The sequence below is a fragment of the Euleptes europaea genome, chromosome 11, assembly GCF_029931775.1.
Source record: "Euleptes europaea isolate rEulEur1 chromosome 11, rEulEur1.hap1, whole genome shotgun sequence".
NCBI lineage: Eukaryota > Metazoa > Chordata > Lepidosauria > Squamata > Sphaerodactylidae > Euleptes > Euleptes europaea.
In genome coordinates this window covers 6,716,343-6,728,905 of record NC_079322.1, presented here as the reverse complement: position 1 = coordinate 6,728,905, position 12,563 = coordinate 6,716,343, and the positions used below count along the sequence as shown (strand labels likewise).

Here is a 12,563-nt window from a genome sequence, read left to right as displayed (position 1 = left end):
TCATGGTTAAATGGAAAAGGGTGAACACCTGAAATTTAATCCAGACAAGATGGAGGCGATGCTGGTGGGAGGTTCAGCTATCCGAGAGGGAGCGGGTAAATATTACGATGTTTGTTTCAGGTGAAAAGCAGTGGCGTTTCCACTGGCATTTCCAATTTACTGACAGGCTGGACCTGAAGTGAAGTTATCTTATTCAGCGAGACCTCACAGACAGGAGTCAATGGTAATTCCTACTACTGTAGGCTTTCTATTGAAGTGTGCCAGAAAATTTATAAACAATGAACTTCCTTTAAATAACATTTATTTCACATAATATATATATATGCATGTGAATATTTACACACTCTCAAAACATGTCATAAAATACATTATGATATACGCAAGCAGTTTCAAACAATCTTTATAAGCACTTTCTATGTTTCATAATACTTCTCTCTATGAGAGTTTAAACCTTTCAACTTGTATCTCTAGATTCATTTAGAATACTACAGTTACAGAATCTTGTAAAATCATGGTTAGTGTATAATCATTACAGAATCCCTATCAAAATATGATTAATATAATGGGAGGGAAGATATGATTAGTAAAAACATCTTAAAATCATTTCAGATATTATAGCAATATTTCAGGACAAAAGACATGCTTTTATTTTGCCATGTCATTTGTAAATCATCTTAACTTCAAGGGAACTGAATTTATGTTCAGGATATTTATATGTTTCAGTATGTGTTAGCTTTACCCAATGCTGTGTGTAGAGGATAGAATACCATAAGCTTTGTATTTAATCTATTCTATGTTTATGGACTTCTGATCATTGTTAAGATCAGGAATGCTACATACATGCTGAAAGTATGTGTGTATCTTAACAGTCAGCAATGCAGAGCTTATGTGTTATGTATAATTCATTATGTGTAAGCTTAAGGCTGTATTAATGTTCTATGGAAGACTCAGTTATTCTCTGGCTTTGCCAGTCTCACAGAATATGTTTACTTGGTTAAGAGTCTCCATAAATAAGCCTAATAGGTTCTGTATATGTTTTATGTAAGCACTGCTTTATATGTGCCTTGTGCATTACCACAGAAAACAGAGATCTTCCTTTCTTTTCAGGAATATCTCTGGCGTCTTACCCTGAGAAAGTTCTGAAGCCCTTCTGTTATTTAGAAAAAACTTCTGAACAGGTCCAGGGAATTATCTATATAGGATCTATATAGGATATACAATCCTCATGCTTGCCAGCATTTGGAAAGCCAGAATAGGATCAGACAGATCTTCTTTGAGGTTCCATTAATCCTTGCTAGGATCATTTGAGGCTCAATATACCAAATATGGTGAAGATCCAATACACTTAGACTCCCATCTCCAAGGTAGAGTGCTAGGAGTTCTAAGGTCTCCATCTTTGTCAAGGAGCAGCCTGCCAGCATTTCACTTCAGATTCTAGCCTTTATGAGAACTAGAATTGCTGAACTGAATTCCCTTTCAAAAGGGATTTCTAGCTTTAGGCAAGAAGATTGTAAATCTGTATGCAAGAGATGGTAAGAGAGTGAAGCCTGACAACCAGAGTTATCTCCCTTCAATCTTCTTAGGTTTTACATCTCTCAAGATGGAGAGAGCAAGGCCAGACAGCTTAAGCTGTCCTCCAGTTACTCTCTCTCACGCAAGAGACAGAGAAAGCTGACAGCCAGACAACCAGCACTGTCCTCTACCAACATTTCTTTCCAAGTTTTACATCTTTAGAGATGTAGAGAGAGTGAGGTAAGACAGCCTAAGCCATCTTCCGTCAACTCCCTGCCTTTTGGCAGTTTGGTTCTGGCTTTTATTCTCTCAGACCAGCGGTCATCTGAGCTGAGAGACTAGAAGCTTCTGCCCGGGGTGGCTACACTAATACCTGTATCCTTGCAGGGAAGGGGGTGGCGGGCTAATGAAAAGGCTTCAGGGCAATTAAGGAAAGAAGCAGAGAAAGTTGCTGTTGTTGTTGCTGGGCAGGAAGAACCCCAAGGGACTTCGCTGTCTGCTTATCCTTTTTCACCTCTGTGACAAACTCGGTGGTATTAGAGGAGAACAAGGTAGATCCCTCAAAGGGTAAGTCCTCAACTTGAGCCCGCAGGTCCACAGAGAGGGCTGTGTTCCTAAGCCATGAATGGCGTCTAATGGTGACAGAGGTAGCAAGGCACCTTGCTGCTGTCTCGGCCGCATGTTTACCCACAGCGATTTCTTGTTTGGAAACACGGAGGGCTTCAGCTTGGATCTGCTGAAGCTGAACCCTGGACTCTTCAGTGAAAGGGTCAAGGAGGGGGCCGACCTTCTACCACAGGTGGAGCTGGTAACCAGCCATGATCACTTGGTAGTTAGATATTCTGTAACTCAAGGATGAGGACGAGTAAACCTTGCGGCCCAGAGTGTCAATGCGCCGGTTCTCCTTATCCGCTGGAGTCGAATGCTTCCCAAATCTTTGGCGAGACTGCATTTCAGTCGAAACAATGGAGGATGGAGAAGGGTGTGTAGCTAAAAACTCCGCGGAATCCTGCTTAAAGCAGTAAAGATTCTCAAGCCTCTTGGAAGTTGCTGCGGCAGATGCCAGTTTCTTCCAAATGGGTACTGCAAGATCTGAGAGGCCATCCAACAGTGGGAAGGATACAAATGCAGGAGTATCCAGATACAAACGGCTCAGTATTTTGTACTGAGGTCTCTCCTGAGATGCTGAGACCTCAAGGTCCAGGGCCTGGGCGATGCGTAGCATCTGTTCAGCATGGAGCCTGGCATCCTCGGAGGTGGAGTTGGTTCCAGAGCCAGACACTTTATCCTCAGGGGCAAGATCAGATCTGTATTCAGAACCTTCCTGAGAGGGGTCAGGTTTTTCTTCCCCATGCTCGGATCCAGACAGAACCGACGGTGATGGAACCGACGGTGATGGAACCAATGGTGAAGGGGCAGGCAGCCTGGGGCCGAAGGAGGTACAGGGAGCCACATATGGTTGTGCGGGAGTCTGAAAAGGGCGTCTGCCCAACATATCCAACTGTCGTGAGCGACAGAACTCAACCCAATCCTGGTAAAGGTCCGGGGCGAGGAACGGAGGAGGAGGACCAACAGGCTGGTTCCATGTAGGGAATTCCTGCATGCCAAAAACCGGTTCCGGGCTAAACTGAGCCATGAACTGAGGGTCAAAGTCCATAACAGAAAAGGAGGGAGCCAGAGAAACGGAATCCCTAGACAGAGTCCTGGGAGGGCTAGGTGCCTTCCCCTTGTCCAATCGCGGCTTAGATGGTTCTAAATGCTTAAGCTTTTGCTTGTGCTTCTTAGGAACTGGCTCGGAAGCCAATTGCTTCTTGTCAGCAAAGTGACATTTACGCGAAGCTTTAGAGGAGGAGGCAGTCTTGTCTGAACCTGAAGGTAGAGAGGGCTCAGGCGTGGAGGAGGGCTGAGTCGCGGAAGGGGCTGGACCCGAGGTCGGAACCGAGATTGGAACCAACGGTGGAACTGTGGTTGAAACCGAAGTTTAGCCACCCTTGGAAATAGAAGGTCTAGTCAGGGTCTCAGAGCCCGGGAGAGGACCGGTGGAAGACAGCATCTTCTTCCACAAGGCAGCCTTTAGTCTGGAGTCTCTGTCCAATCTTGCCTTGTTAGTAAACTTCTGGCACACACAGCAAGCGGAGACATTGTGTGTCTCGCCCAGGCGGACTACACAGGCATCGTGCTCATCAGATCGGGGCATTTTGGTGCCGCAACTTGAGCACTTCTTAAATAGGGGCTTAGATGCCATTTAGAAGGCAGAGTCGCTCCACAGATGGGGACTCTAGCAGCGGTAAGAGTTAGATGAGCCAAGGCTGACTAAACTCATGGTCGAAGCAGAAAACAACGACGCAACGAAAAGGAGCAAAGAGCAAAGACGTCCGATCTCAGCGGCGGCAAAGAATGAACTGGGAGGCAGGGGGCACGTCTTCCTAGGCGCGTGACAGTTTGGGCGGGAAGCCGTTCTGCGCGTCGGGAAGACAGGGCCCCCTGGTGTTTAGGAACTAAAAAGTCGTATCCGGTGGCAGGCCTGCGTTCACACGGAGTCCCCAATGTGGGGCTGCACGAAACCGTAGATGAAAGTGTAATTAAGTATTAGTAAAACATAGCCACAGAAACAAACTAGCAATTATCACCAGAGCAGAGCTGACTTGCCTTCTGACGACCTCTTTCCATCCTTCTTCCCTCTTCTGACCACGCTTAGGGCTGGCTAAGGATAATTTTCCATTCGGAGAGGAGAGTGGCGAGGGGCCAGATTTTGTGCGAGTAGATAAGGAATTACCAGTTACTTCACTCATAACCTCTGACAACCTTTTACAAGAACACAAAAAGGTGTTAGTTTAGCCTATAAAGAACCATTTTTGTTGTTGTTTTCTTTAAAATGCAAGCATTTCTTTCTCTTCAGCCCTTCAATACACACTCCAACATAATATAATTTTTTGTCATGTAGAAGAAAACCCTAAACATGGAATACATAAAGGCACAGGAAAAAAGAGCCAGAAAAATTCCCACCACCCCCCTCAGTTCCCCCGCCTTTTTGTCCAAATGAAAAAAAAAAAAAAAAAGGAAATTCATGGTACCACTGAAAAACACTCCCATGAAGTCCCCTTGTAGGCTATCCGGTCTGTGTGACCGTGGTCTTGGTATTTTCTTTCCTGACGTTTCGCCAGCAGCTGTGGCAGGCATCTTCAGAAGAGTAACAGTGTCTCAGTATCAAGTGTGTAGGAAGAGTAATATATAGTCAGAAGGGGGTTGGGTTTGAGCTGAGTCATTGTCCTGCAAAGTATTAAAGGTAATGAGCTAATCATTGTCCTGTAAGTATCAAGATAATGTGCTAATGAGGGTGTGGTATGTTAATGTGGAACCATTGTATCCTGAAGTGATCTGTTAACATGTGGAATCCAAAGCTAATCCGCATGGCTATTGTGGACTGTAGTCTTTGTTAGTCTGGAGGTTTTCAGCCTGTCCAGCAGTCTGTCCACACAGTGGCCAACCAGGTGCCTTTAGGAAGCCACAAACAAGACGACTGCAGCAGCACCATCCTGCCTGTGTTCCATCGCACCCAAAATAATAGGCATGCTCCTCTGAGAATAGGTATGCAGCATGACCAGTATCCATTCTAACTAATAACCATGAATACCCCTCTCCTCTATGAATATGTCCACTCCCCTCTTTAAGCCCTCCAAGCTGGCAGCCATCACCACATCCTGGGGCAGGGATTTCCACAATTTAACTATGTGTTTTGAATCTCTCGCTCTCCAGCTTTAGCAGATGACCCCGTGTTCTAGTGTTATGGGAGAGGGAGAAAAACTTCTCCCTGTCCACTCTCTCTCTGCATAATTTTATAGACTTCTATCATGTCTCCCCTTAGCTGCCTTCTTTCCAAGCTAAACAGCCCTAAGCGTCCTAACCGCTCCCCATAGGACAGTTGCTCTATTCCCTTAATCATTTTGGTTGCTCTTTTCTGCACCTTCTCAAGTAATATCCTTTTTTAGGTGTGGTGACCAGAACTGTACTCAGTATTCCAACTATGGTCTCACCATAGATTTGTACAAGGGCAGTATGATATCAGCAGTTTTATTCTCTATTCCTCGTCTAATTATGGCCAGCATGGAATTTGCCTTTTTTACAGCAGCCACACACTGGGTTGACATCTTCATTGAGCTATCCACTACCACCCCAAGATCCCTTTCTTGGTCTGTCGCTGCCAGCACAGATCCCATCAGTGTACATGTGAAGTTGGGATTTTTTGCCCCAATATGCATCACTTTACACTTGCTCACATTGAATCTCATTTGCCATTTTAATGCCCATTCTTCCAGTACGCAGAGATCCTTCTGGAGCTCTTCACAGTCCGATTTTGTTTTAACCACCCTAAATAATTTGGTGTCATCTGCAAACTTGGCTACTTCACTGTTTAACCCCAACTCCAGGTCATTGATGAACAGGTTGAAAAGCACCGGTCCCAACACAGATCCCTGAGGCACCCCACTGCTCACATCCCGCCATTGTGAGAACTGACCATTGATTCCTACTCTCTGCTTCCTATTTTTCAGCCAGCTCTCAATCCATAAGAGGACTTGTCCTCTTATCCCGTGACTATGAAGTTTGCTTAGCAGTCTTTGGTGGGGGACTTTGTCAAAAGCTTTTTGGAAATCCAAACACACAATATCCACAGGCTCATTCCTGTCCACATGCTTATTGACGCTATCAAAAAACTCTAATAGGTTAGTGAGAGAGGACCTACCCTTACAGAAGCCATGTTGGGTTTTGCCCAGCAGACCTTGCCCTTCTATATGCTTGACAATTCTATCTTTAATAATGCTTTCCACCAATTTACCCGGAACAGACGTTAAGCTAACTGGCCTGTAATTTTCTGGTTCCCCCCTGGAACCTTTTTTATAAATGGGTGTTACATTGGCCATTCTCCAGTCCTCTGGTACAGAGGCTGATCGAAGGGACATATTACATATATTTGTTAGAAGTTCAGCAAGTTCCCATCTGAGTTCTTGAAGAACTCTAGGATGAATACCGTCTGGTCCCTGTGACTTGTTAGTTTGCAGTTTGTCTAGACGTTCTAGGACTTCCTGCCTTGTTACCACTATTTGCCTCAGTTCCTCATTTTCCCCTCTCCAAAATCTCTGTTCAGGAGAAGGAATCTGCCCTGTATCTTCAACAGTGAAGACAGATGAGAAGAATTCATTTAGTTTTTCAGCAATCGCTTTATCCATTGTCATCCAATGGTCCAACCGCTTCCCTAGCTGGTTTCCTACTCCTAATATACTTAAAGAATTTCTTATTGTTTGTTTTGATGTGTTTAGCAATAAGCCCCTCAAAATCTTTTTTTGCACCTCTAATTATCTGCTTGCATTTCCTTTGTAGAGATCCTTTTGGAGCTCTTCACAGTGTGATTTTTTTTTAACCACTGTAAATAATTTGGAGTCATCTGCAAACTTGGCCACCTTGCTGTTCACCCCCAACTCCAGGTCACTAATGAACAGGTTGAAAAGGACCAGTCCCAACACAGATCCCTGAGGGACCCCCCTGCTCACATCCCTCCATTGTGAGAACTGACCATTGATTCCTACTCTCTGCTTCCTATTTTCCAGCCAGCTCTCAATTCCCTTATCCCATGACTATGAAGTTTGCTTAGCAGTCTTTGGTGGGGGACTTTGTCAAAAGCCTTTTGAAAATCCAAATACACAATCTACACACTCATTTCTGTCCACCTGCTTACAGACACTTTCAAAAAACTCTAAAACAGTGGTTCTCAACCTCCCGCACGAAGTCACTGGAAGCACCACAGACTAAAATTTTTAGACATCCTCAATGACTGTGCCCTTTAACAGTTGGTCATGGAACCAACCAGAGGGGAGGGGATCTTGGACTTAATAGTCTGTGGTACTGCCAGCAACTTAGTGTGGGATGTGGATGTAGTCGAGCCAGTTGACAATAGTAACCACAATGGTATCAAATTTAATTTATATGTATGTGGGAAAGTGCCTGGGAAATCTCACACAATTACCTTTGACTTCAAAAGAGGGAACTTCTCTACAATGAGAAAACTGGTAGAAAGGAAGTTGAAAAGAACAGCTAGAAGGGTTACATATCTGGAAAAGGCTTGGGGGGCTACTCAAGTCCACAATATTGGAGGCTCAGCTAGATTGTATTCCCCAGGTCAGGAAAGGTGGTATTAAGTGGTATTAAGTCCAAGAAGTCACCACCATGGCTAACAGGTAAAGTGAAGGAAACTATTAGAGAAGAAAAGGCTTCCTTCAGAAACTGGAAGGATTGCCCAAACAAGGCAAACAAAGCATCTGTTGATGCAGCCCAAAATCGCATTTGCCTTTTTAGCTATCGCATCACATATTGTTTAAATGTGACTTATTTTCCCCCCAATTAATATGCTACAACTATTAAACACCACAGGATAGTTCAGTGTTCTAAAAGTTAACTCAATATGAAAAAGGTTGGTAGCCCTATTGCCATCCAAATAAAGCACCTCTTTTTTCTACTACAAAAACTGTGTTTCCTTTTTCCAAGTCTGATTTTTTCCCTACTCTCAGATGGTAAAAACTAAGATACGCGTTCTACAGAAGAGAGTACAGCAGACTCCATCGTGCTGTATCTGTATTTGCAATTATGCTTGTAGAAAATTAAGGCGGTTGTATTTAAAATTTCATAAAGATGCCAAATAGTTCATTTTTATGCACTCAGTTATAAATGATCCTTTTTTGTCGTTGTTAGTGGAGTAAAATTTTAGGACTGATAAGAAACTATTGCAGCATATATTTCTATTTCCCCCTTTTTTCTGGAAAAAAAACTTGTAATATCATGAGTTCCAGATTTCCTGAAATATTACATCTCTTGTAGGTTATCCGGGCTGTGTGACCGTGGTCTTGGTATAACCTACAAGAACTGATGAACTCTGACCGTGAAAGCCTTCGACAATATTTTATTACATCTCTATTTGACAAAACGTTGCTTGTATACTTCTTGAATGTTTAAAAATGTACCTAGCAATCATCGAATACTTTAAAAAGCACAAATAATGATAACAGAATGCTGCTTTTACACTCTTCCTCAAAACTGGGAGTCTCCCTTTCCTGTTCCTATAGAGATCTGGTCTCTCGGAAGACAGAAGAAAACAAGCAGGGCTCTCTTAGTCATTCTGGGGGTGTGGAGGGAATAGAATAGGGCCCTGAAAAGTCTCCATTAATGCCTAGCAGACATCTCACAAGCTTTTATATCCCACCCCTGAGACGGAAGCTTTGGGAGAACACTGAACAGCTTACTGGATGGAAGATTTGCCAGAAACTGCTCTGCACTCCTCTTTGGGGAAGGTGACCAGCACCGACGGCTGCTTCTTGCTGCTCTGAGCATGAGCAATGGCTGGGGAAGAAGACTGGTCCCTCTGGTGGCTGCTGTGACTATTGCTGCTTTCATCGCTAGAGCTGGAAATCCTCATGTTGTCGCTGTCACCACGTTCACTGGCGCTGCCGCTTTTAAATCCACCACTTATTTTCCTGGGCTGAGAAAATGAGATTGGGAGCTGATCATCAAAGATTATCTGAACATTACTGGGGGCAATTTTGTTTTTCCTGCTTTTCCTCTTGGAGCTGGTGGCGACCGCGCAGTTTCTTTTCCCGAGGGAACTCGCCAAAGTTGTCCATGTTGCAGATATTCCTATAGTGGTTGTGGTGGTAGCACTGGGTGGTTCCGTCAAGACCTCTGTGTCACCTAATTCAAAAGCAAAAGGAGAATTTCCAGTTTGTTCTTGCAAATGATAAGTGGCCTATAATTACTTATCTTTTTATCATCTTACTGGAGCCCTACTATGTATTTATTTACTTCACTAATACCCCCTGCTTCGTTTATTCTCTCCAATGGGAGCAGCAGGACATCATGGGCCTCTTGCATGGCAGGCAGAAGCTCACCTGGCCTCAACGGTGTTCATTAACTTCCACTTTATTGCCCAGTAACCTTTTCAAAGCAGGTTTTCATGTAGGTACCATTTCCCTCACCTTCCAGATCTCCCTTTCCAGTCTCTGCGGTCTGAGTTCACAATTCACTGGGGGGCCAGGAATGGCTAAAAGTGTGTGTGGAGGGGGAATGAAACAGGATCCCTGGCGGTGGTGAGAGACCATGAAGTGTTTCCTATTGCCCTTAGTCTGCAGGGGAACTGAGTTTCTCACATGGGATCTTAGATGGTTTTGGGATGCACTTGGGTGGTTTCTGTATTTCAATGAAAGATCAAAAGGGAAGGACATGGACTGAGTGCAGCTTCCCAGAGACCCGGGCGCTGAACACCTCAGCAATAAAGGGAAGGATGGTCGCAAGATCAGGCCTGAGATGTCTGCCCATCTCTTTTTAAAGTTTGCAACTTCCAACCTGATGAAGAGTTCTTGTAAGCTCAAAAGGTTGCACAATGTTTTGTCAATATGGTTGGTCTTAATAAAAGGTATTATGTGGATTTTGTTCTTGGTTTTGGATTCTTGCCTATTTGTTGAAGCGAAGACAGTGAATCTCATAGCTGATTCTGTGTGCTTCCCCTAAACAGATCAGGCAAGAGGCCACCCTTCAAATCACACTTCAGACACTTCTTGATTTTTTTTGCCCTCAAGAAACAATCAAAATCAACTACAGCAGGGGTGTCCAAACTTTTTTCAATGAGAGCCAGATTTGATGAAGTGAACATGCGTGAGGGCCGACCATTTTGCCTGACATTCTTAATTAAATTAATTAAATGCAAATTAACTATTTTATGCAAAGTTTATTGCTAACGGCATACTTATTCTGCCCATAACCACAGACTGCACCACAAAAACCATGGCTACATTCCTTCCTTTCCCCAAAACCCCTTTAAGCTCACCGGACGCCCCCCAGCTTCTAAATCTCCAACCTTCCTTCTGTAGGGAGGGAGCAGGAACTCTTTCTCCCACCCCCCCCCACCCCCCGCTCATGTGCCTCTCTGGGACTGTCGACTCTCCCTTCAACCATGCTGGGGGTATTCTGTCCTCCCCTCATCTGAGCCAGGAAATAAGCTGGTTTTCATTCTCATGGAGTCCAAGATTCAAACACTCTGACATCTCCCGTGCAGGGAGGAATGTGGAGTTTTTCTCCCCATGAGAGCCAGCGTGGTGTAGTGGTTAAGAGCGGTGGTTTGGAGCGGTGGAGTCTGATCTGGAGACCTGGGTTTGATTCCCCACTCCTCCACATGAGCGACGGAAGCTAATCTGGTGAACTGGATTTGTTTCTCCTGCTCCTACACACGAAGCCAGCTGGGAGACCTTGGGCTAGTCACAGCTCTCTTAGCCTTACCTACCTCACAGGGTATCTGTTGTGGGGAGGGGAAGGGGAGGGTGATTGTAAACCACCCTTAAGTGGTAAAGGAAGTGGGCATATAAAAACCAACCCTTCTCTTCTTCTTTCCTTCTGACCTCTTTGCTCTCTGCTCGGGGCTTTGACCTCCGGAATGAACACAGGTGTCCTCTGCAGACTCAGCCCCGTCTGAACGCGCCTCATTTCCAAACACGATACATGCCAGGAGTCATTTATTTCCCCCACCCCATCCCTTCTTTCCAAGCAGCCACTTGCCTTGGAGAGAACCTGCTGGGGGGGGGGGTCTGACTCCAAACATTTCCTGCCCCCAAATCTAGCCCCCTCTCCCCCTGCCTTTCCTTGACTCACAATCCCCCCACTCAAGACCCATCCAGTCTCTCCCCTCCTCCCTCCCATCCACCCTGCAAATCTGGATCCCTCGCAAGGCCTCCGCAATGCAGGGAAGGGGCTGCATCTCCCCCCCACCCCAGCCTTCTGCAGAAAGGAAGGAGGAAAAAGGAGAGCCAGACGGAGCAGCCTCCCCCACTGCCAGGCTTTTCGGTGTGTGTGTGTGTGGGGGGGGTCTTTCCTCTCCCGAATTGGGGCCAGCCTCTGACCTCCCTTGCATTTCCCTTCCCCCCCGCCACCTTTCCCACCCTTGAGTCCCCCCCAACCCATCCTCAGGATCCCCCTTGACCCACTCAGGAGGAGCTGATGCTGCTTTTCCATGAGTCAGAACAACAAAGGCCGCGTCCCCAAGCGCGGGCTCTGGGTAAGAAGGAAGTGGCCTCTCTAGGGTTTCAGACTCGCTGGCCTTCATTCCGGCGGGTGGGGCTGAGACAGCCAATCAAGGCAGCCCTCCGCCCAAGCGTCGCCCCCTCGGTCAGGGATGCAAAGCACAGGCGCAGTCCCCACGAGCCCCCTTTTCTCTCTCTGCAAAACAGGCTGGGGGCCGTATTAAACTGGCCCAGGGGCCACAATTGGCCCCCGGGCCGGACTTTGGACATGACTGAACTACAGCCTACAAAGAAACAAATTATGCTATAAAACACTGTAACAACGATGAAGTGATTCTGTACAGGGAAAAGAGAGATACTAGCACCAGAAGTGCCCAAATGACACAGTTGCTGTGACACATACAGGAGAACAGAGTGTGATGAGGACGCTTCCTCCCCTTGTCGCATTCCTGAGGGGGATGTCTTCATGCCAAAATGCTAGCTTTATTCGTTTCTGAATGTGCAGGTGTGAAATCCTTCATTGCGAAGAAATAACCAACTGGCTTTCAGTTTACAAAACTTTTGATGTCAATTCTTCACTCATCATAGGCTAACAGGAGAGGGACTGATTATAGTTAGGAATGAGTGGGTTCCTGCAGTTCTGTCTCAGAATCTGAACCCTCACCATTCCTGAGGATTCGATCAGACAGTCTTCTGTCTAAGTTGTGAACTTTGATGGAGCAAAACCCCAAGGAATGGAGAGAGAACAGTCCACTCCTCCTTGCCTCCTTTTCTCTTCCTCTTAGCGTTACACATTTCCCCCTACGAGTCCTGAGGAGACTGCACATACTGGGAAAAACAATTCAGATCTAGGTACTTAGTTCTCTGTGCCTGGATCAAGTCTCAGAGTGACCACAAGAATACTAACTTGGTCAAATTCATTTGAAGTCTCTTGGAATGGGGTTCAACTGGCCAAGGGAGTAGGGGGGCCTGCTTTGATTTGTTCAAATTTGCACATGT

The 12,563-nt window shown here is 45.6% G+C and overlaps 1 protein-coding gene across 1 annotated transcript in view; it reads right to left on the bottom strand.

Moving 5' to 3' along the window:
• The window catches only part of ANKRD17 (ankyrin repeat domain 17), a 117,469-nt gene that overhangs the window by 44,955 nt on the left and 59,951 nt on the right, over nt 1–12,563 (bottom strand). Inside the window, exons 26-27 of the mRNA XM_056857396.1 lie at nt 8,802–9,246; nt 4,162–4,317 (exon numbers count right to left, since the gene is read on the bottom strand). Of these exons, the coding sequence (XP_056713374.1) occupies nt 4,162–4,317; nt 8,802–9,246 (601 nt within the window). The remainder of the gene's footprint in view (nt 1–4,161; nt 4,318–8,801; nt 9,247–12,563) is intronic.